The sequence below is a fragment of the Procambarus clarkii genome, chromosome 87 (genome assembly GCF_040958095.1).
Source record: "Procambarus clarkii isolate CNS0578487 chromosome 87, FALCON_Pclarkii_2.0, whole genome shotgun sequence".
Classification (NCBI taxonomy): Eukaryota; Metazoa; Arthropoda; class Malacostraca; order Decapoda; family Cambaridae; genus Procambarus; species Procambarus clarkii.
In genome coordinates this window covers 13,381,184-13,406,053 of record NC_091236.1, presented here as the reverse complement: position 1 = coordinate 13,406,053, position 24,870 = coordinate 13,381,184, and the positions used below count along the sequence as shown (strand labels likewise).

Sequence of the window (24,870 nt, the reverse complement as noted above, 5' to 3'; positions counted from 1 at the left end):
GTTAGGTACTCGTTAATCACCAGGTAATATGCACTTGGGGGAGGACATATCTTGAGCTGCTGTGAGGAGTTAACATGATCCAGGTCTCATGAGTCGTTGGGCGAATATGACTTTGGGCTACGGTCACTGTTGGAGAAACATGACTGACGTCACAACATGCACCGCTCACAGTCTGACGAACATGATTAACATACAGCTTCATGAAGAGTCAATCAATGTCACTACAAAAGGATTAGATTCCCTGTGTTCACAGGTCAAAGAAAAATCGATGAAAAATGAAAATTAAGAGATAATTATCTGAGCAAAATGTGCAGGTAACTTCACAGGAACGAGATTATCTCAATTTACAGAGATGTACGCTGACCGCTCTGGCTAATTTACGTAATTGTCCAGAGCAAAATTGGAGTAGCTGGGAATTTCCAGTTTTTTCTCTTTTAGACTAGAGAGAGATAGACAGACAGACACAGACAGATAGGCAGACAGGCAGAGAGAGAGAAAGGACACAATGCACAATCCCGCAGTTAAACCGAAAAGATGCAACTATTGCAAAAAGCAATATAGAGAAAGCTGACCTACTGGCAAACCATTTTGCTGCCAAGATGCAAGTGCCTGATCCTGAACGACAACCTCCGCATCTGGACGCAAGTACTGCACCAAAGTGGTCTCTGAAGTGGTTATTCAACACGTTGAAAGTTCACCATCTCACTAAACCACTCATCATATGACAGGCTGTGGTGGTCAAATCATCCCATGACTATTACGTAACTTTGTGAACCAGTTGGCTCCGTCTCTCACACGCCTCTACCATCTCTGTCCAGCTCAGAGATGGCTCATAACAATATAATGTTTAACCCATCATCATCAGTGACTATGTGATCGACAATATGGCCTTAGTCGAGTCGTTCTGCTGCGGATTTCTTTGCTGAATCTCTTCACTAAGTGGCGTCAGTCACTGGATGAGTCCAAGATCAGCTGTGTTGTTGCTCTAGACACAGCAGGAGCCTTTGATCGGGTCTGGCACTCTGGATTAGTAGTGAATCTTCAAGAACTATAGGTATCTCAGGCTCCATCTTAGAGGTAGTAAAAGACTACCTTCAAGAACGGACTCTTAGAGTAGTCCTTACTGGAGCTGACTCCTTAAGCCAGTCAATTAGCGCCAGGGCGTACCACAGGGTAGTGTGTTTGGCCCTCTGCTGTGGTATGCCTTATTTTAACAATCTACTGTACCTCATTCCTGAAGCTCAAGCCAATGCTGATGACTTCACTCTAACATTTACAAATGGAAAAGAAGGAATACCAACTGCTACAAGTGTTATCAATCACCAACTTTCAGCAATTTCTACCTGGGGGAGGGAGATATCAGGTCACACTTGCGGCTGAGATAACACAGGCTATGATAACACAACATGATTCTGCAGCTCGCAAACAGGCATATAGATGATTGACAAAGCCCTAATGCTCGGTGATGAAGACAACACACTATGAATATAGTTTGACTCTATAATGAGCATGACAAGCCACGTGCTTCATCTAGCGAAGAAGGCTGCCAAGTATCTTACAGAGCCCCCACGGAGCATCTTGAACCATCTTGCCAGCATATGGGCTACGAAACCTTATGTGAAGAAAACGAAGTTCGCTCCCGTCAGAATTTTAAGCAAAGTGGAGAATCATGAGACGTGACTCGTCTCTACACCCATAAGCTGTCACCCACAACATAAGGCGCTCAGTCATCACCAGCCTCATGCTGACAGCTGCCCTTTTCAAGAAGGTCATTCCGCCGGTGGCCATTCTATCCTAGACTACCTCACACGTGGAACTCGTTCACTCAACAAACAGATACTTGTCAGCTCAAGTGAACGGACCTTTGGTGACCCTGGCACACTGCTCCAGGTTTATCCTGTTCCTTATATGATAGTTACTTGGCATTACATTTAGTCTATTCTTTATGGATACAAATAATAAGCTCATCAAATAAATGTGTTTCTTGCGTCACGCTTCAGATGAGCTGATGTAGGATTATTCTCTTGCAGTTTTACTACAATCATACATGACATTTTTTATTGAATTTTAGCATCAGTTTGAGAGAGAGAGAAAGAGAGAGAGAAAGAGAGAGAGAGAGACTTAAAAAACGAAAGAGGATGGTGTGTCTAGGTGATGTAGTGTAATAAGAAGAAAGTACAATAGTTGTCATTGTACTTTCTGTACAAGTGACATGTACTGTAAAACAGTACATGTCGTTTTCTTGGAGCATAAACACGGACGTCTATGTCCTCCTTACCTGGCTGTTACACTGAGGAACACAGCCGGATCTGTCCTCGCTGTAATGCAAAACCTCTCTCTCTTTGGCTCCTTTTAAATCAAGTCCACTCTCATTGGCTCATTTAAATCAAGTCCACTCTCATTAGCTCATTTAAATCAAGTCCACTCTCATTGGCTCATTTAAATCAAGTCCACTCTCATTGGCTCATTTAAATCAAGTCCACTCTCATTGGCTCATATATATTTTTTTTTTTGGCCACATAGCAAAATACACAACATTATTCATCCTCTCTAGAACACAAAGAACATTTTTATAAGGTAGTTTTGATTTTATTTTTAAATGTGCACATAAACGTTGCAAAGAAAATGTCGATTATAGAGGCTTTTATATTCTATTTAGGTATAATTATATACAAATAAATATTGGAGGCGTAGCAGATCTGTTTAGAAAATTTCACAATTGGGGAACAAAATCCACAACAGCATGAAATAATTATGGAATTATGCAATAATAAAGTTTCAATTATACAACAGGCAGGTATATTTCAGCTTGCTGCCTGGATTATAACACTGGAATTATACCAATGAAATTGTGAAAATAAACATCCAGCCCCAATTATACAAGAGGCAGGAATATTTTAGCGCGCTGCCTGGGCAATAGTCCCGATATACAAGATACTCTTGTGTGTGTGTGTGTGTGTGTGTGTGTGTGTGTGTGTGTGTATAATGTATACACCAGATGTATGAAGCTATATCCTCCAACGATAGCTATATATATATAATCGCTTGAATTCGCCAGCATAGGCGGTAAGATAACATGCTGGTAATGTGTGTGTGTGTTTGTGTGTGTGTGTGTGTGTGTGTGTGTGTGTGTGTGTGTGTGTGTGTGTGGGTGTGTGTGTGTGTGTGTGTGTGTGTGTGTGTGTGGGTGGGTGGGTGTGTGTGTGTGTGTGGGTGTGTGTGTGTGTGTGTGTGTGCGTGTGTGGGTGGGTGTGTGTGTGAGCAGAAATTGCATTCACAATAACCGTTGCTAGTTGTTCTATTAAGCTATTGTGATTAGCATATAGCATTCACGTCACTGTTGGTTTTCTTTTTCTGGTATTTCCATTGTTTTTTTTTCACTCGTGGTATTGTCACTGATTTCACGGAGTTTATTTCCATCACTAAACTTGCCGCAAAGTTTAACTGGTTAAGTTTTCTTTAGTATACGGTCTTTAACACTTCGTTCCCCGTTTTCTCTAATGTCCCGTTCTCCGTTTTCTCTAAAACCCACCTCCTTGGCTTTATACTGACACGCTCAAGGGTTTGATTAAGGCAGTATTGCTATTACTCAAGTTTACTACTTAAGCGATTACTCTTACTTATTTTTTAAGTAATTTCAACGGTACCTTTAAAAAGTTTTCTCACTTTATTCTAGTGGCCATCCGGGGAACTTCGCGTTTTCTATGCACCGTGACACAGAAAACGAAGCATTGCGGGATCTGTAGCAATAGCGTTTAAACAGATATATTTTTTGTAAATATATTTCGCACTTTATTTTATCTCCTTTAGTATAGATTCCAAACTTTTTTTTCTGGTTGGTAGAAAAGTTCAGTTTTTTTCTAATAAACGGAGAAAAAGGTCCAATTTTTCCAAAGGTCCCAAAGGCTTCGTGCCTTTTTTCTCAGTAGACACGGGAAGTGTCTACTGAGATAAGGGATTTCTTATCTCTCTCTATCTCTCTCTGTCCCAGCGAAGGGAAAGTGAGAATTAGTTTTTCATTCACCTTGAAGCAGAAAAAGGAGAGAGAGAGACCCATACTTTCTTGTCTCCATTTTCTTTCAAAGTATTGAAGTTTTAACACATTACTCTTCACAGAATCTGTTGTCTCTAGTCATTTTTATAATACATATATATATATAGGAACATATGATGACCCAAATATGTACTATAACACACATACACGCGCGTGCACACGCACAAACACACACACACACACACGCAGCTAAACACCATTACAATTGTGTGTTTTTCTCCTTTCTAGTCACCATCTTGTATAATCCCGAAGCCGCCGGAATTAAACATATAATCTCTTGTCTCTCTGTCTCTCTCTGTCTTCTGTTCGCACATTTACCCCATAAAAATGGTGGTGTGGACGAACAGCAGATAAATGGGGAGGGGGGAAGTAGGATCATACAGGTAATGGGTGGAACTGAGCCTTAAGGAAGCAGGGAGACAGAGGATTCCAAGTCTTCAAGTAAACTTAGGGGTTTGACATACGTTAGTGAGGAAGGAAGTAGACTTAGTGACTAACACACACTAAGTATGTGTTAGTGAAAAAGTAAGTATTGTATGGTTGACAAACTTGGGACACTGCAAAAAGACGAAATTATTACCAAAAAACGGAAGGGAACGGGGCAGAAAGTGAGGGAAAGGGGGTAAAATAGTGAGGGGGGGGGGGGAAGGAGGAAGTGAGGGGGAGGAATATTGTCATGGAAGGAAGGAGAAAAGATACAGAACAAGAAGCGGAGGAAATGAAATATAATGTGAGATGAATGAATGAAATATTTTTTTTTGTTTTAATAATGCTCCCCACCAACTCCAGCAATAAAAAAGCAAGACTAATAAGTGTATAGTACACAACAAATGTATAAAAAAGACCTCTGAAGGGTGACTTACAAAAAAGCCTAACCCCCCCCCCCCGGGGGACAGATGCCACTCACCCAGTCAATCACTCACATCCAAGCATCTTTGAGCCATCAACTGTCAGGGGGAAGGAGATAAACAGATGCTTTAGGGATGCTGCTTGAGGTGTTACCTGGAAGGTAAAGTAGGATGGAGAAGGGATGAGTCTGCTCCTTCAGTAGGCCCCAGACCCAGGGGCTGGAGCAGACTCCTGGCGTCTCAGACGAGGTACAGAAGGAGGAGGAGGAGGAGGTGAAGTTTTCGTCTCCCTGTCTCCAAGGAGTTTATTTTAGGGAGATGAATTCATGAGGTTGAGAGGAGGGAAGTGAGAGAGTTTTTTCATCTGTGTCGTTTTTATCTTGGCCTGAGTGGAATAAATCACGACCTTGAGACGAGGGGGAGAAGCTGGCACACATAAACAAAGATGATGCAGTAGGTGAGAGAGAGAGAGAGAGTAGAAAAGTGTCACAAGTTCCTTGTAAGCTCGATATTCCTAAACTCAAACATGTCTTCCGTCGGCTCAGAACCCCAATCTCTGCCACCTATCACCCCCCAAATACTCACCCTTATCCCCCCTCAAAACACACTTTTGAGCATCATATTGTTGTATTTCGTCATGGACCCCAAGCCTACAAAATAGCATTACGGGGTCGAGTTTTGTCCATCATTTGTTGTCATAAACACGGGCAGAGCGACAGTCATTTGTCTCCTGAAGATGGCGGCGACGGGGGCGCTGAAGGAGAAGGTCTCCTCCGTGTGAAGAATCCCACCGTTGTCTCCTGCCTTCTTCTCTCCTATAGCTTCGTCTTTCCTTTCTGTTTATTGTTGTCTGCGCTTCCTCCTCCTCCGTGGCCGTCCTCCTCCGTGGCCGTCCTCCTCCGTGGCCGTCCTCCTCCGTGGCCGTCCTCCTCCGTGGCCGTCCTCCTCCGTGGCCGTCCTCCTCCTAGAGCAGGCTCCGTCCCCCCAGGAGGAAGGCGAGGCTCAGGATCGTCCAAGTGGTTGGCAGATGACGTCCTGAGGGAGAGAGCAACACACATGAACACCTGCAGGGATTTAGCAGTCGTGGGACACCCAGGGGAGGGGGAGGAGTGGGATGGGGGGAAGAGAGTGAGCAAGCCAGTGGGAAAACTAAAAGAAATGAGGAGAATAGCGAAGAGGAAATAAAGGGAATGGAAAAATGGAACAGAATTACATAGAAATAGATGATAGAACATAGAAGTACACATAAACATTTACGAGAACATTAAATAACTGTCTCTAAGGAAAGTATATACAGAGATATAGAGAACATGAACATCACAACATTAATGAAAATTCATAATTTAACATACGATCCAATTTTTTTAGTCTGTTCACTCACATAACACACCGTATTTTGACGTTGTAATTCCTTCAACGTCAAATTAAGATGTACAGTACTTAAATAATTTTAGTGACGATGGGGGTCACCCACACGTAACGAAAACGTTTTCAGAAAGTTCATTAAACGTCGAGGATCATTGTGGGGGGGGGGGGGGGGTGCTCGCAGGGGGGGTTGAGCTTCGGCTCCTTGGTCCCGCCTCTCCACTGTCAGTCAACTGGTGATTTGGGTAGAGAAGACCTCGTGACCTCTGCTGGTTCCCTGGTGACCTCTGACCTCAGTTTCTACAGACCGTTTGACCCCCCCGGGATAAATGTGTGTGTGTTGAAGAGTTCGTTGTGTTGTCTCGAAGGAAATTGGAGGTAATTATACTTGTGAGTTGTAATGATGATTGAAAATTGCAAAGATACTTGGAAGTTCAACTTTGTTACGTAATCTTCACGGCTCAATTGGCGCCATCTTTTAGGAACTACTTGTAAGTTGCAATAACACTTGTTACATGCAATAATGCAAATATATATATATATATATATATATATATATATATATATATATATATATATATATATATATATATATATATATATATATATATAACTGAAAACTCACACCCCAGAAGTGACTCGAACCCATACTCCCAGGAGCAAACGCAACTGGTATGTACAAGACGCCTTAATCCACTTGACCATCATGACCGGACATAATGAGGTGATAGCCGAGGCTATTTGAACCACCCCACCGCCGGCACTCGGATAGTTATCTTGGGCATAGCATTTTACCAAATCACCTCATTCTTTGGGGCACACGTGAGGAACACAAATGCGAACAAGCCTGAATGGTCCCCAGGACAATATGCAACTGAAAACTCACACCCCAGAAGTGACTCGAACCCATACTCCCAGGAGCAAACGCAACTGGTATGAACAAGACGCCTTAATCCACTTGACCATCATGACCGGACATAATGAGGTGATAGCCGAGGCTATTTGAACCACCCCACCGCCGGCACTCGGATAGTTATCTTGGGCATAGCATTTTACCAAATCACCTCATTCTTTGGGGCACACGTGAGGAACACAAATGCGAACAAGCCTGAATGGTCCCCAGGACAATATGCAACTGAAAACTCACACCCCAGAAGTGACTCGAACCCATACTCCCAGGAGCAAACGCAACTGGTATGTACAAGACGCCTTAATCCACTTGACCATCATGACCGGACATAATGAGGTGATAGCCGAGGCTATTTGAACCACCCCACCGCCGGCACTCGGATAGTTATCTTGGGCATAGCATTTTACCAAATCACCTCATTCTTTGGGGCACACGTGAGGAACACAAATGCGAACAAGCCTGAATGGTCCCCAGGACAATATGCAACTGAAAACTCACACCCCAGAAGTGACTCGAACCCATACTCCCAGGAGCAAACGCAACTGGTATGTACAAGACGCCTTAATCCACTTGACCATCATGACCGGACATAATGAGGTGATAGCCGAGGCTATTTGAACCACCCCACCGCCGGCACTCGGATAGTTATCTTGGGCATAGCATTTTACCAAATCACCTCATTCTTTGGGGCACACGTGAGGAACACAAATGCGAACAAGCCTGAATGGTCCCCAGGACAATATGCAACTGAAAACTCACACCCCAGAAGTGACTCGAACCCATACTCCCAGGAGCAAACGCAACTGGTATGTACAAGACGCCTTAATCCACTTGACCATCATGACCGGACATAATGAGGTGATAGCCGAGGCTATTTGAACCACCCCACTGCCGGCACTCGGATAGTTATCTTGGGCATAGCATTTTACCAAATCACCTCATTCTTTGGGGCACACGTGAGGAACACAAATGCGAACAAGCCTGAATGGTCCCCAGGACAATATGCAACTGAAAACTCACACCCCAGAAGTGACTCGAACCCATACTCCCAGGAGCAAACGCAACTGGTATGTACAAGACGCCTTAATCCACTTGACCATCATGACCGGACATAATGAGGTGATAGCCGAGGCTATTTGAACCACCCCACCGCCGGCACTCGGATAGTTATCTTGGGCATAGCATTTTACCAAATCACCTCATTCTTTGGGGCACACGTGAGGAACACAAATGCGAACAAGCCTGAATGGTCCCCAGGACAATATGCAACTGAATTGCGTTTGCTCCTGGGAGTATGGGTTCGAGTCACTTCTGGGGTGTGAGTTTTCAGTTGCATATTGTCCTGGGGACCATTCAGGCTTGTTCGCATTTGTGTTCCTCACGTGTGCCCCAAAGAATGAGGTGATTTGGTAAAATGCTATGCCCAAGATAACTATCCGAGTGCCGGCGGTGGGGTGGTTCAAATAGCCTCGGCTATCACCTCATTATGTCCGGTCATGATGGTCAAGTGGATTAAGGCGTCTTGTACATACCAGTTGCGTTTGCTCCTGGGAGTATGGGTTCGAGTCACTTCTGGGGTGTGAGTTTTCAGTTGCATATTGTCCTGGGGACCATTCAGGCTTGTTCGCATTTGTGTTCCTCACGTGTGCCCCAAAGAATGAGGTGATTTGGTAAAATGCTATGCCCATGATAACTATCCGAGTGCCGGCGGTGGGGTGGTTCAAATAGCCTCGGCTATCACCTCATTATGTCCGGTCATGATGGTCAAGTGGATTAAGGCGTCTTGTACATACCAGTTGCGTTTGCTCCTGTGAGTATGGGTTCGAGTCACTTCTGGGGTGTGAGTTTTCAGTTGCATATTGTCCTGGGGACCATTCAGGCTTGTTCGCATATATATATATATATATATATATATATATATATATATATATATATATATATATATATATATATATATATGACGACTGAAAACTCACACCCCAGAAGTGACTCGAACCCATACTCCCAGGAGCAACGCTACTGGTAACTACAGGGCGCCTTAATCCGCTTGACCATCACGGCCGGACAAAAGGAAGTGATAGCCGAAGCTATTTGAACCACTTCCCCGCCGGCAACTCAGATGGTAATCTTGGGCATAGCATTTTATCAAATCACCTCATTCTTTGGGGCACACGTGAGGAACAATATGCGGGTTTTCAGTCGCATATAGTCCTGGGGACCATTCAGGCTTGTTTGCATTTGTGTTCCTCACGTGTGCCCCAAAGAATGAGGTGATTTGATAAAATGCTATGCCCAAGATTACCATCCGAGTTGCCGGCGGGGAAGTGGTTCAAATAGCTTCGGCTATCACTTCCTTTTGTCCGGCCGTGATGGTCAAGCGGATTAAGGCGCCCTGTAGTTACCAGTAGCGTTGCTCCTAGGAGTATAGGTTCGAATCACTTCTGGGGCGTGAGTTTTCAGTCGCATATAGTCCTGGGGACCATTCAGGCTTGTTTGCATTTGTGTTCCTCACGTGTGCCCCAAAGAATGAGGTGATTTGATAAAATGCTATGCCCAAGATTACCATCCGAGTTGCCGGCGGGGAAGTGGTTCAAATAGCTTCGGCTATCACTTCCTTTTGTCCGGCCGTGATGGTCAAGCGGATTAAGGCGCCCTGTAGTTACCAGTAGCGTTGCTCCTGGGAGTATGGGTTCGAGTCACTTCTGGGGTGTGAGTTTTCATTCGCATATAGTCCTGGGGACCATTCAGGCTTGTTTGCATATATATATATATATATATATATATATATATATATATATATATATATATATATATATATATATATATATATATTTATATATAACGGAGATTGAACAACGAATGAGTTAGTGTTGAGAGACAGCTGATTCCATATGTGGCAATCTCTGGTAGATAAGGTGAAAGGATAAAGCTCTAAGCTTTCTAAGCTTAGAGCTAAGGAGTAATAAGCTAAGCTCTAAGCTTAGTTCTCAGGTGAAAACACTTGGAAGGTAAACGCGGACAAGCAGCTAAACTAGCACAGAGGGAGGGAAATGTACCTAACCACTTGGACAATCGGGGATTGAACTCAGACCTCCAAAAAAAGAAGCCAGGCCGTCGTTGTACCAACCACTCCAAGTGGTTGGATCCAGCAAAAGGAGATATAGGATCGGTTTAGATTCGTGTGGAAGAGACGAGTCGGAGTGTCAGATTCGATCCGAATCTCAGATCCATCCAATGGCAGAAATCCTTTTAAATCCCAGTAAATTCATTTGGAGACTGAAATGCACGTCGTGGAAATGCGGGTGGAGGTTCAGTGAAATGACTCGGTGGTATATTGATGATTCCTCGGCCTGTGAGCCACATAGGTCGGAAAAGGTCAGATATTTCGCTTAAATTCGGAAATTTCCGGTTAAATTATCATCAGCAGCAGGAGGAGGTGTTAGGTCTGTTTATATCCGCATGCGAACGGTAATTAGCATGAAACTTCGTCCTTATACTTAGCGGTGGAAGGACGAGATTACTCCCATAGTCATTAATTATTTGACAAACAAAAATATATACGCTTTAAAATAACATACATGGGTTATATCACACACATTGAGGGCCACACCACCAAACAAAGTGAGGGCCACACCACCACACACTGAGGGCCACACCACCACACACTGAGGGCCACACCACCACACACTGAGGGCCACACCACTACACACCGAGGACCACACCACCACACACACTAAGAGCCACACCACTACACACAGTGAGCCACACCACCATACAGTGAGCCACACCACTACACACAGTGAGCCACACCACCACACAGTGAGCCACACCACTACACACAGTGAGCCACACCACCACACACCGAGAGCCACACCACAAACAGTACAGGGAACATTTTCCAGTGAACATACCGTATGCGATCCGGTACTTAACCACCCCATTAAATTCTGGAATCACCAACATAGACTCCACAACCGGTGCTCAGACAACATGCCCATCCAACCCGCGACCGACCAGTCAGACGCCTTCACCTATTTTAACAACCAATGTAGTGGAAATGTAATTTTCTCCAATATACGAAATATATACTATTACATACATTTTCATCTGGTGTATTGCTAGGTGTAGGAAAGGTTGGGTTTTGTGTCGTGGTTGTGGTGGGAAATATCTCGTGTTTACAGCACATGAGTGAAACATTTAGCGACGTATGGTTCGCTAAATGGGCGACGCATTGTTAGAATGCATTTCGAAAGCACTTTTCATTCATAATCCGGCCAAGAAGAGTGTTTCATTAATCATCTTCAGGAACACAAGACCCACATTCAGTGCTCCTGAGGTGTTCCCAGCGAACCCAAGCAGCCAATGGCGTCATTAAGCAGCGTGAGCACAACTGACTTAATGTCAGGTGTGTTATTAGTCACACTAATGACTAGTGTGACTGATTAGCTCGCATTAACCTGAATCAGCATTGCGACACCGTGAGAAGCCTTAAGCACTCGGGAGAACTCCCGGAGGGACTCTGGGCTTTTATGGGATCCCTGAGCACTCAGGAGATCCAGAGAGCACTTCCAGGCCGCTGTAAGCACTTTGAGCACTCCAGAGAGAGATCTGTGATCCTCACTGGTCTCGTGGAAGAACTTTAGAGCGCCCAGAGAGGTTTAGATCACTGAATCTTGCAGGAATATTCTCTATTTCTCCTTCGCTTAGGAGAAAAGTTGAAACATTAACTGTTCAAAAGTCCATTTCACACATTTAATATCGTGACGCGTCTCGCTAAAGGACACGTTTTGTTGCTATTTTGTATCAGAAAAAGTTGTAAATATATTCCATGCTGGTTACGCAGTCGAGGAAGGTGAGTAAGTTTGTTCTGGTCGGCTGAGGCAGTTGGTGTGACCTGACACACTTGTCTCGGTCATGGTGATGGTAGGACGCACTCAAGTGTTAGTTGGGTGTTGATAGTTGGATGAGTATTTGATATGTAGTGCTTCGGCTATATCTAATCTCTTTTCTCGCGTGTATCCGTCAATTATTTCGGTGTTGTTGGTGAGGATATCTCTGGTGATGGTGTGACTGTATATAATAGAGCCTTGTTGTTTGTGCATTGTTAGATGCCTCTGTTGCTTCACCCTCTTGTTTATTCCTCGTGCTCAATATTACAGTGATGACTGTATTATTAAATCGTTTTCTCGCAGTTTTCTCTATATATTGTCGGTGTTTGTTGTGATAATCTCGCTTTTGTCACGGCTCTTCTTCCAGTGTAGTGAGGTTTATCTCTTTTTTAGCCTCTCCCAACTGCTCAGTTCTTCATTGTTTACTGAGCATTCTGAAATTCCTTTAATTCCGGCCTGTGTTTTATGGTGAGGATTGTAGGCTGGGGCGACATAGGCTAGCTAGCGTGGCTCAAATATAGTCCTGAATCTCGACTATGAGTCAGGACCACGTTTCAGGGACCTTGTCAACGTGCCTGAAACCTCCACGAATGTTCGATAGCTACGCGAGTGCTGATAATTTTATACTGTAAATTTGTTTCCCCTCTAGTTAGAGGATGTTCTTAGAGCTGTTTATTCCTCGTGCTCAATATTACAGTGATGACTGTATTATTAAATAGATGCACTGGTCACTAGTTCCTCGATTTGTTCCCCTCCTTGTCTTCCTCAGGCAGTCATCTCCCCTCATCGTGTGAAATGTCATTAAATCCTTCTCATTTTCTTTCCCATTCGCATCACCTTCCAGTTGCTTGGATTAGATTCAAGCAGCCACTTTTCACCACCTCTTAGAGTTATGTCAGGTCCTTCTGAAGCACTTCGTAACACTCTTCTGTTATAATTTATCCCATCATATTCCCGCCGTTTGAGTAATATTGACATGTTGCATCGTGATTGCTCAGTTAATCTTTGATATTTATGAGGACTGGTGCAGGTCTCAGTCGTGCACTGTACGACTTAAGTATTCCGGTTAACTTTCAATTCTGATCTTTTCCGCTAATCTATTTTTTTTCTCTCTTGCACTTGAAGGATTGGAATTCCTTTACCCAGTTCAACATTGTCATTCTCCATTGACTGGTCGGTAGAGCGACGATATTACTCTTTTTTTTTTCTTTTTGTTCAGAGTCCGAGTGTGACATATAGTGGTTAGAGTGATTGGATATTATATCATCTCTTCTATATGTGCTATATTCCTTCCAAGTGCTATATAGTCATACTGGCTTAGCGCTTTCTCCGGATAATTAGGCTACCTTACCTTGACCCACGCTCCTATTCTCTCCCCCCCTTAAGTGCCAACTGTTTCCTCTTTGACACATTGGTTTAGAAAACAATCTAATCAATGAACAAATCCACAAGGGCCGTGACGTGGATTCGAACCTGCGTCCGGGAGCATCTAATCTAACCAATAGCAGCAAAAGCCTTCCTCTCCAATGTATCAGTCTCACCCCAAGTGTCCCTTCCGTCCAAGTCTACTTATTCATAGTGAAAAATCCCCCATGATAACGAAATAGTGATATCCCTCCGTCAATTATTATTAATGCATCTTAAATAATATTTAGCATATCAAGTCTCGTTGCATATTTAAAAAACATTTGATATAAACCACGTGGAGGTGTGTTTGTGAGGCCTAATTACCAGCTAGATAATGACCTAATTAGTGAGCCTACAATGAGAGGTGAGGAAGGGGGGGGGGGAGGAGAGTAATTGGCGAAATACTCTGTTTTCAGTGCCTGCAGACGTTACGTTTCCCAGGGTTGATTACTCTAATTAACCTGCCACACCTAGACTATCCTGGGTGATGTAATTGTTTGTTGACGTTGAGGTGAAGAGGTGTTGAAGGATTTACGAGGCAATGAAAGAATAAATGATGAATATGACAATGGACATGATGGTGATGATAGTGAAGGCTGTTGTGACTACAGTCATTGTATTATGATGTTAACGGCTGTGACTACAGTCATTGTATTATGATGTTGACAGCTGTGACTACAGTCATTGTATTATGTTGACAGCTGTGACTACAGTCATTGCATTATGATGTTAACGGCTGTGACTACAGTCATTGTATTATGATGTTGACAGCTGTGACTACAGTCATTGTATTATGTTGACAGCTGTGACTACAGTCATTGCATTATGATGTTAACGGCTGTGACTACAGTCATTGTATTATGATGTTGACAGCTGTGACTACAGTCATTGTATTATGTTGACAGCTGTGACTACAGTCATTGTATTATGTTGACAGCTGTGACTACAGTCATTGTATTATGATGTTAACGGCTGTGACTACAGTCATTGTATTATGATGTTGACAGCTGTGACTACAGTCATTGTATTATGATGTTAACGGCTGTGACTACAGTCATTGTATTATGATGTTGACAGCTGTGACTACAGTCATTGTATTATGTTGACAGCTGTGACTACAGTCATTGCATTATGATGTTAACGGCTGTGACTACAGTCATTGTATTATGATGTTGACAGCTGTGACTACAGTCATTGTATTATGTTGACAGCTGTGACTACAGTCATTGCATTATGATGTTAACGGCTGTGACTACAGTCATTGTATTATGATGTTGACAGCTGTGACTACAGTCATTGTATTATGTTGACAGCTGTGACTACAGTCATTGTATTATGATGTTGACAGCTGTGACTACAGTCATTGTATTATGATGTTAACGGCTGTGACTACAGTCATTGTATTATGATGTTGACAGCTGTGACTACAGTCATTGTATTATGTTGACAGCTGTGACTACAGTCATTGCATTATGATGTTAACGGCTGTGACTACAGTCATTGTATTATGATGTTAACGGCTGTGACTACAGTCATTGTATTATGATGTTGACAACTGTGACTACAGTCATTGTATTATGATGTTGACAGCTGTGACTACAGTCATTGTATTATGATGTTAACGGCTGTGACTACAGTCATTGTATTATGATGGTGACAGCTGTGACTACAGTCATTGTATTATGTTGACAGCTGTGACTACAGTCATTGTATTATGTTGACAGCTGTGACTACAGTCATTGTATTATGATGTTGACAGCTGTGACTACAGTCATTCTATTATGATGTTAACGGCTGTGACTACAGTCATTGTATTATGATGTTGACAGCTGTGACTACAGTCATTGTATTATGTTGACAGCTGTGACTACAGTCATTGCACTATGATGTTAACGGCTGTGACTACAGTCATTGTATTATGATGTTAACGGCTGTGACTACAGTCATTGTATTATGATGTTGACAACTGTGACTACAGTCATTGTATTATGATGTTGACAGCTGTGACTACAGTCATTGTATTATGATGTTAACGGCTGTGACTACAGTCATTGTATTATGATGGTGACAGCTGTGACTACAGTCATTGTATTATGATGTTAACGGCTGTGACTACAGTCATTGTATTATGATGTTGACAGCTGTGACTACAGTCATTGTATTATGATGTTGACAGCTGTGACTACAGTCATTGTATTATGATGTTGACAACTGTGACTACAGTCATTGTATTATGATGTTGACAGCTGTGACTACAGTCATTGTATTATGATGTTAACGGCTGTGACTACAGTCATTGTATTATGATGTTGACAGCTGTGACTACAGTCATTGTATTATGATGTTGACAGCTGTGACTACAGTCATTGTATTATGATGTTGACAGCTGTGACTACAGTCATTGTATTATGATGTTGACAGCTGTGACTACAGTCATTGTATTATGATGTTGACAGCTGTGACTACAGTCATTGTATTATGATGTTGACAGCTGTGACTACAGTCATTGTATTATGATGTTAACGGCTGTGACTACAGTCATTGTATTATGATGTTGACAGCTGTGACTACAGTCATTGTATTAACATAATGTTTACGGCACTAATGATGGAAATATTGCTCATAAAAATGATCTAAACTTACACAAGGCTTAAATTTCCTACAGAAAACAATTGAAACTCACCAAAACAGACTCCAGTGACAGCAAGGTTGGCTAAAGTAACAGTGGAACTACCTCCAATCACAGTGAAACTACCTCTTAACCACAGTAAAACCACCACTAATCACAGTAAAACATTTTCTAATGAATTAATCTACGAATTAATCAGAGTAAAACAGCTTCTAATCATAAAAATAAAACTTTAATCACAGTCAAGCAACCTCCAATCACAATGTAATTACGTCCACAGTACACAATACATTCAATGTAAAACCAGGTGAAAACCCCATCAGAGCTCCATCCATCAACCCTCGCCAATCCATTCAATCCCTCTGAGCTAGCCTCCACCCGTCCAGTGGACTATCCTTCATACCTCTCCTCTGGACCACAGCACACACACACACTCCTCCCATACCCACCCTGGCAACCCATACGTACCCATGGCAACCCATACCCACCCTGGGAACCCAACCCCACCTCTCACCCACCTGCGGAGCCGTACGGATGGTTGAAGGCGGCGCTGGATGCTGGGTCGAGATAAATATCTTTGGATGCTGTGGTGGAGTGGCCGGCCACAGCTGCCCGACAGGTGACCCGGGCCATGTTGTTGTGGAAGTACTCTGGGGCCATCCATCGGAGGCCCAGTGTAGTGGTCACCCTCCCTCGGTGGTCCTCGAAATCTGCATACTTCACCAGGTTGAGATCTCTCACCTGAGGTAGGGAGGTAGGGAGGTAGGGAGGGAGGGGTGAGGAAGGGATGGGTCAGGGGAGGGATAGGAGGAGAGGGAAGGGGGTCATGGAGGGATAGAAGGGAGGGTGGGAAGGTTAAGATGACAAATGGGATGGAGAGACATAATGTTATAAAGTGTATAAGCTCATGATTTACTCATTTACATATATTATTCACACTTGTTGCAAACACACACACACACACACACACACACACACACACACACACACACACACACACACACACACACACACACACACACACACACACACACACAGTCCTTCCATAATACATTTACTCAACAGACTCACATTATGTGTCTCTCATCATCCACACACAGGTACTCACCTATGAGTAAATCACAGGCAAGGGGCTGAGTAACGCTTTAAAACTGCTATGGTTACTCACCGTGAAGAGGATGAGTAACATATAACACTCACTCTCCAAATGGATAACAACGGAATTCAATATCGAATCGCTCAATGCGGTTTACATTTCCCCATCCATTCACCACAACCATGACCCACCAACTCATCACAACCATGACCCACCAACTCATCATAACTCACCGGTCTTCCGTTGATCTCCCACATAATGTGAGCTCTGGGCTTGGCGCCTCTAGCCGTGCAGTTAATTTGGATAGTTTCACCCGCACGGTAGGTGGGCGGGTCCGGGTTGGCCCAGGAGTGTACCTCCACAGTCTTCGGCGGCACTGGGGATGGATAGGTGAAGGGGATAGGTGGTTAGGAGGCCTTTCTGCATGAATGGTTTAAGATTTAAGGGGTCAGCCATATGGCTCGGTAAGATAATTTAAGGCTAGGTGGCTATACAGCAAGGTTTTTAAACTGTCATTTCTGATGGTTTAGGTAAGATTTCAGTGGCACTCTTGGTGATTAGGTGGGCGCTAACGAGGCCCTTTTGGTATTTGATTAATTTTCAAAATGAATTTGTTAAAATATCTTAACTATTGAGCATAACCTCTCCGTTTATTATCATGAAATGCTGGTTGTATTATCTAGATCACTGAGCAATAATCATGGGAGATTCCATAACAGGGGAATGAATAATAATGCTAGTTTATTCATTTAGGTGTAACTAGGTGTTCACGCCCCCCCCCCCCAAACAAAAATCATACATAAAGGTTTCAATGTATGGGTTATGAATGGGAAATTAATCCTGGAATGGAATATCTCTGTTACATAGAGATTTTGACCATGTCGTAGCTCAGTCGATTAAGGCAGCGTCTGGGATGATCTCGGACGTAGGTTCGAATCCTCGTCACGGCCCTTGTTCATTGTGAAATATCTCCGTGTTTGGGTGTACTGTGTGTGTGCTGTTGTTCATCTTGTTATTATGTAGTCAGAGGTTAATTGATGAACTATTCTGTACCTCTCTACAGTGTTCTTTTCAACTCCTCTCACATCCTTTTCTGTCCTACACCCACACACCCTTCTCTCTCTACACCCACACACCCTTCTCTCTCTACACCCACACACCCTTCTCTCTCTACACCCACACACCCTTCTCTCTCTACACCCACACACCCTTCTCTCTCTACACCCACACACCCTTCTCTCTCTACACCCACACACCCTTCTCTCTCTACACCCACACACCCTTCTCTCTTTACACCCACACACCCTTCTCTCTCTACACCCACACACCCTTCTCTCTTTACACCCACACACCCTTCTCTCTCTACACCCACACACCCTTCTCACACTTTACACCCCCTTTTCTCCAGCGTCGCCTCCCTCCCCTCACCATATCCCTCTCACCTGTATAATCCTCCTCATCCCTCTCTTTCAGTATCAACGTTGTGAAAATGTAACAAAAAAAATATGTTCTGAACATTATATCGTAGAATATATCCCATATTGAGTGACTTCCGCCTCCGCCCCCCCCCCCGTGGGTTAAAATATGCTGAGCTCTGTAAATATCATCTGAATACTTGAAAACTTGATATACTGAAGCTATACCCAAGATTTACCATGTAATTTGAAATGCAATTATAGCTTGAACTTGTAAAAGGACATCTATTGCTCTCTGTGGTTGAGAGTCCCAAAGTGCACTAATTCTGTCTATGGATTAAAGATAAAAATAATATAGGCTGGTTAGCATTATTTCTGAAGTGTCCTTTTTAAAATCCTGCCCTAAATTACCCTTTATGGTTGAGAGCTCAATAACCTGCAACACTTGAAGCAGTGAAGCAGGTCTTCAGTTCAGTCCTCAGAGGGCAAAACGAAAGTGCTTGCCCTCTAAGTGCTATTGTAAGAGCATGAACACGTCAGTTGTTGATAAACTAATCTATCAATCAATCAATATCTCTCAGTCTTTTCTCAGTTTACACCTCCCTCTCACACCCCAGCTCATATACCCCACGGGCTCTACCCCTCACCTTACACGTACATACCTCACTCTATATACCTCTATAACTCCCACTCTTATACCTGTATTCCCCTTGCCCCCCCTCCCAACTCATGTAATCCCCCTCCCTCTCCCCCAATCTCTGCCACTACAAATCTACACTCACATACTCCCCTCTCCACTTCTGCACACATTAATCTCTTTATTCCTACGTGGTTCTGTGGTTCTAATCCCAAACATTTATCCTTCTCTGAAGTAACGACATGTTTTTTCTCTTTCTTTAATACACATTCGACTCTTTCTCTGATACTCTCCACTCTTTCTGATACACTCAACTCTCTGACACACTCCACTCTCTCTCTGACACACACCAAGCTCTCTCCGACACATTTCATTCTCTCACCAACTGCTCACTCCACTATCTCTCTGACACACTCCACTCTGTCTCTGACACACTCCACTCTCTCCCCGACACACTCCACTCTCCCAGCACTCGCTCACACTTTCCTTTGTTTACCGCACGTCAATCATCTTCCTCACGCCCTTCTCTCTGCCTTACTCCTCCCCGTCTCCCAGAGCGACACAGACAGAGACACAGACACAGACAGACGGCCAGATCAGTAACACCATTATAAACAGACGTACAGACCGACTTCCATAAACACGTAGAAACAGGGGAGCCAAGCCTAACGATAGCCATAGCACAGAGTGGCCTGCCCTGAGTGCCAATCTACCAGCTTAAATGAACAATGCCAACTATGTATGTGAGTGCCAAGGTCGGTGCCGAGCCGGACTCTGGAATTGGCCAGTTCCCAGCCGTATAGGGGCTTCTCGTCCCTCGGTCATTTTGCTGTATTGGGTCGTTCCAGTGGGACACAGACTGAGGCTGCTTGACTGTGTGGGGCCGGGTTGGTATTAATTCAGTTTCCTTCTTTTGATAGAGGGGGAAGCGGTCACCTTTTAGTAATTGCATTTTATGTTGCAATGTTAGAGAAGAGGGCCAAGTGGGCCTATTTTGTGCCAGATTGTCTTAAATTGAGAGATTTTGTTCTCAAGATAATGTTATACAACAGTGTTCCCATTGGTCATGTGGGTATTTTGCAGTATATAATTGTTAAAGTATATAATTCTACTTTAACATGTTTTGTCATGTGCGCCGTATATCTTGCTTGATTTGTTTTAATATACTGTCCCTTCCATTATACCATCACCTTTCCCATCCCTACATCCCCCCTCCCTTTCCATTCCCCATCACTCACCTATGACATTCATGACCTTGGTCTCGACGGCTGTCCTGAAGGATGGACCCTCACCCATCACCTCACACTTGAAGACCCCTGAAGTGTCTTCAGATACATTCTTGAGTACAACTGACTCCCGCGTCGACTCCTCCTTCTAGTGAGACAGAGAGAGAATGTGAAAGACAGTATATCTAAATTATTGACAAACAAACATGTGCCTTATCTATTAAACATATTCAATTTCTGTATATAAATACATGACCTGATATCAAAGAAAACATTCGGTACAAAATAATAATAGCGATATTGAGTGTTATCAAAACACTAAACATTAGTTTCGTGAAAGCGATCCCCGCAAGCAATGGAATGAGATCAGATCTCGTTATCTAACAATATATAAGATTCTGAGTATTTTCTTAACTTATTGGTTGATTATAGGGGTGTAGTCGCCTTATGTGGTCGATATGTGGTGGATTATAGGGAGTGTCGTCGCCTCAATGGAGGATTATAGGGAGTTTCTAGACAGCATGGCTGCCAGCCAACATGGTTACAAGAATCATGGTTGTCAGCCAGCATGGTTACAAGACATCATGGTTGGCAAGAAAGCATGGTTACAAGACATCATGGTTGGCAAGAAAGCATGGTTACAAGACATCATGGTTGGCAAGAAAGCATGGTTACAAGACATCATGGTTGGCAAGACAGCATGGTTACAAGACATCATGGTTGGCAAGAAAGCATGGTTGCACTACTCACTTTCACCTGTATACCGCGAAAGGTGAAGGCATGTTTGGGGTCGTAGTTGGTGCCCTTGTAGGTGTAGAACTGGTCCTTGCCCCGCCACCAGTTGACGGTGTAGAGGTTGTGTCCGCTGCCGTGCAGCTTGAAGCGACAGGTGAGGGTGACGTCGTCTCCATCTCTGGGCGACTCTGGCACCTCCAGCTCCGTGATCTCCACCGTCTTGTCGTATGGTCTCACCTCTGCAGGATTAGAAGCGAGTTTTAGAGAGCGTTGAGCTGTCTAGGTGCAGTGTTGGTTGGCTCTAGTTACGTGTGCGTGTGTGTCAGGGTGTGTGTGTGTGTGTGGGTGTACTGGACGGATTTCGCTACAGTAGATTAGACAGATCAAAGCCTCATTCGTATCCTACCCGTGCCATCAATGCTGTCCCCCTGCATTAATGGCACGGGTTATGAAACTGTTTCTGCTCCGAAAGAGATTCGAAAACGTGATTTTCGGTTTCGTATCGAAGTGGTTCATCGCTTGCCCATGGCGCCCTCTCTACACTTCCCCCCCCCTCGTTCTCTCTCTCTCTCTCTCTCTCTCTCTCTCTCTCTCTCTCTCTCTCTCTCTCTCTCTCTCTCTCTCTCTCTCTCTCTCTCTCTCTCTCTCTCTCTCTCTTTCTCTCTCTCTCTCTTTCTCTCTCTCTCTCTCTCTCTCTCTCTCTCTCTCTCTCTCTCTCTCTCTCTCTCTCTCTCTCTCTCTCTCTCTCTCTCTCTCTCTCTCTTTCTCTCTCTCTCTCTCTCTCTCTCTCTCTCTCTCTCTCTCTCTCTCTCTGATTTATTACTCTCCCTCCCATTAATCTCGGCTGTCGTAGCACATCCTCTCTGAAGAAACACGCGGAAGTACTGAAGAGTCTACGAGGAAGACATCTCTTATGAAGTGAAATTTGTCGACTCGAATGTTTACTTAAATTTTAATTTTAAGATATCATAACGCGTCGTTGGAAGGACACCTGTACACACCTGTGGAAGAACACCTGTACACACCTGTGGAAGAACACATGTACACACCTGTGGAAGAACACATGTACACACCTGTGGAAGGACACCTGTACACAGCTGTGGAAGAACACCTGTACACACCTGTGGAAGAACACATGTACACACCTGTGGAAGACCACATGTACACACCTGTTAAAGCTCCGATCAGGGTGAGTGTGTGTGTGGGTGTGTGTGTGTTTGAATGTGTGTACTCACCTAGTTTTGCTGGTGGGGGGGATTGAGCTTCAGCTCTTTGGTCCCGCCTCTGAACTGTCACTCAACCGATGTACATATTCCTGAGCCTAGGAAGAAATTTCAGTAGAACTGAAAGCTGGTTTGGTTATCAAGTTACTCCCTGAGGTAAATAGCAGCCGGTGGGAGAGAGGGGGATAATAAGATCACCCAATCCATTGACTCGCCAGATGCAGTAATGCTTAACTTGACAGACTGACGCTAACGACAACCCCCCCCCTCCCGAAGCTGTTGCAAACCTTCTGACAGAGTCCAAATGAAACAAACATGAAACAAACATGAAACAAACATGACAAAACACAATTATTCCCCCATCATCCCCCCCTCACCCCCCTCCCGGGCAGGCCCCAGGAGATATTATGATAACATATCCCCCCTCCCTCAGGGGATAGGTTATCATAATGTTAAGTTATATTGTGATTATCGGTCCAAGTGAGCGTTTTAGTCTTGCCAGCATGTCGTCTGACCTGACCTGACCTGACCTGACGGTGCAGAAGAAACTCTGAAGTTTGTCTTACAAATTATAAATCACTCGACGGAGAAGCGATCACCGTCTCGGATGTGTGTGTGTGTGTGTGTGTGTGTGTGTGTGTGTGTGTGTGTGTGTGTGTGTGTGTGTGTGTGTGTGTGTGTGTGTGTGTGTGTGTGTAAATCTGATCCGGCACTCAGTTTCTGTATGATGGATTTTCTCCTCTGTATAAATTACACGAGAGCCTTGCTTGGTCTCTCACTCTCTCTCTCTCTCTCTCTCTCTCTCTCTCTCTCTCTCTCTCTCTCTCTCTCTCTCTCTCTCTCTCTCTCTCTCTCTCTCTCTCTCTCTCTCAACGCCAGAAAACCAGAAAATTCCGCGTTCGTTATCAATCCATTGAGTGGATCAGAATTTATTGTTGAAGCAAATTCCAGTTTGATTACTTGAATGAAGAGTTATATTTTCAGAAAGAATTCGAATTTTGTGTTCCTGAATTTCTTTTAAGATATATACTTTGTGAAAATATTATCCTTCTTGGAGTGAATAAAGTACTCACTGAGTTCGCAGTAGTCGTTTGTAATCCAACCCGTCCTCCTAATAGGTCACATTTTGACGTACACTCTACCTACGGCCAAAAATTGTCGTACTAGATACTGGTAGCGGCTCGCGAAATAGACGTACTGTCTCGTTTTCTGTTTTGGTTCCTCTGGTAGGTTAGGATAAGGGGGCACTTTAGTACCACAGTTTTTTTTTTGACGTTGGGAAAGTGTTTAGAAGGACGGACACAATCGACTTGAGAATGGTCCAGGACGGACCGAAACGTCGTCGTCCCTTCGCTTTAGTCCTCTCTGTCATCTCTTCCATCCTGCCTCCCTCCCTTCTCCCTATCCTCCACTTTCCCTTATCCTCACTCCTTTCCTGTTATCTATTTACCTTCCTCATCTACCCACGCCTATGCCCTCCCCCACAACCCTCCTCTTCCCCACCACCCATCTCCCTTTCCCCAATCTTGGCTTCCTGAACCTTACCTTCAGACACCCCCTTTAACTTCCCCCCCCACTAACCCCCCCTCCCCACTACCCCTCACTTTCCCACGCCTTTCCCACCAACCTCACCCCCCTTCTCACAATATACCCCTACCCCTACTGTTCCATTACCCCCTTGTGCCCCTCCCCCACTAACCCCCCTGTCTCTTCCCCCCTCTCTTGTCTCTCCCCCCCCCTGCCACCCCCTGCCCAGCCCTTCCCCAATCCCCCCCTCCCCATCTCCCCCCTCTCCCCCTGCCAAGCCCTTCCCCAACCCCCCCTCCCCATCTCCCCCCTCCCCCCCTGCTCAATAGCCACTCTATTTTTACTCTGGCCAAGGTGCTTAAGCCTCGATTTATGCTGGCAATAACTCATTGTGCTTGTTTCTCTCCCCCCCCCCCTCCCATAGTGCTGGCCATGGGAGGGGGGATGGGAGAGGGATGATGCGCTGGAAGGGCTCAAGGAGGGGGGGGTGGAGGGAGGGGAGGAGCATCATAGAAGAGGGACTAATGGGGGAGTAGATGGGACGGTATTAAGATGAAGGGGACAGGAGATATGAAAGGAAGTGGTGGGATAGATAGATTGGGAGGGGATGGTAGGGTTCTGGATAGGTAGGGAGAGGAGAGGGTGAAGGGAAGGGGACTGAGGGATGGGAGAGAGGGTAGGGAAAGGTGAGGGGTGTCTAATTAAATGGAGAAAAAGGGAGAGGAGGGAAGGGAGAGATTGGGTGTGAGAGGTGGGAGAGGAAAAAGATGGAATGGAAGAAGGGTGAAAGAGGCATGACAAAAAGAAGAGAGAATACCCAGGAAAGAATGAATAAAAACATGAATTACGAAGTGAGAGCAACTATAAGAAATAGAGAACAAACAGAAGAAAGTAACAGAGGAAGAAAGA

At 44.3% G+C, this 24,870-nt stretch overlaps 1 protein-coding gene across 1 annotated transcript in view; it reads right to left on the bottom strand.

Annotated features, from left to right (window-relative positions):
- Positions 1–2,632: 2,632 nt before the first annotated feature.
- Positions 2,633–24,870, bottom strand: part of LOC138358941 (nephrin-like) — a 402,545-nt gene continuing 380,307 nt past the window's right edge. The window contains exons 4-8 of the mRNA XM_069317432.1: positions 21,227–21,450; positions 20,489–20,624; positions 17,432–17,574; positions 16,621–16,843; positions 2,633–5,937 (exon numbers count right to left, since the gene is read on the bottom strand). Coding sequence (XP_069173533.1) covers positions 5,867–5,937; positions 16,621–16,843; positions 17,432–17,574; positions 20,489–20,624; positions 21,227–21,450 — 797 coding nt within the window. The 3' untranslated portion in view covers positions 2,633–5,866. The remainder of the gene's footprint in view (positions 5,938–16,620; positions 16,844–17,431; positions 17,575–20,488; positions 20,625–21,226; positions 21,451–24,870) is intronic.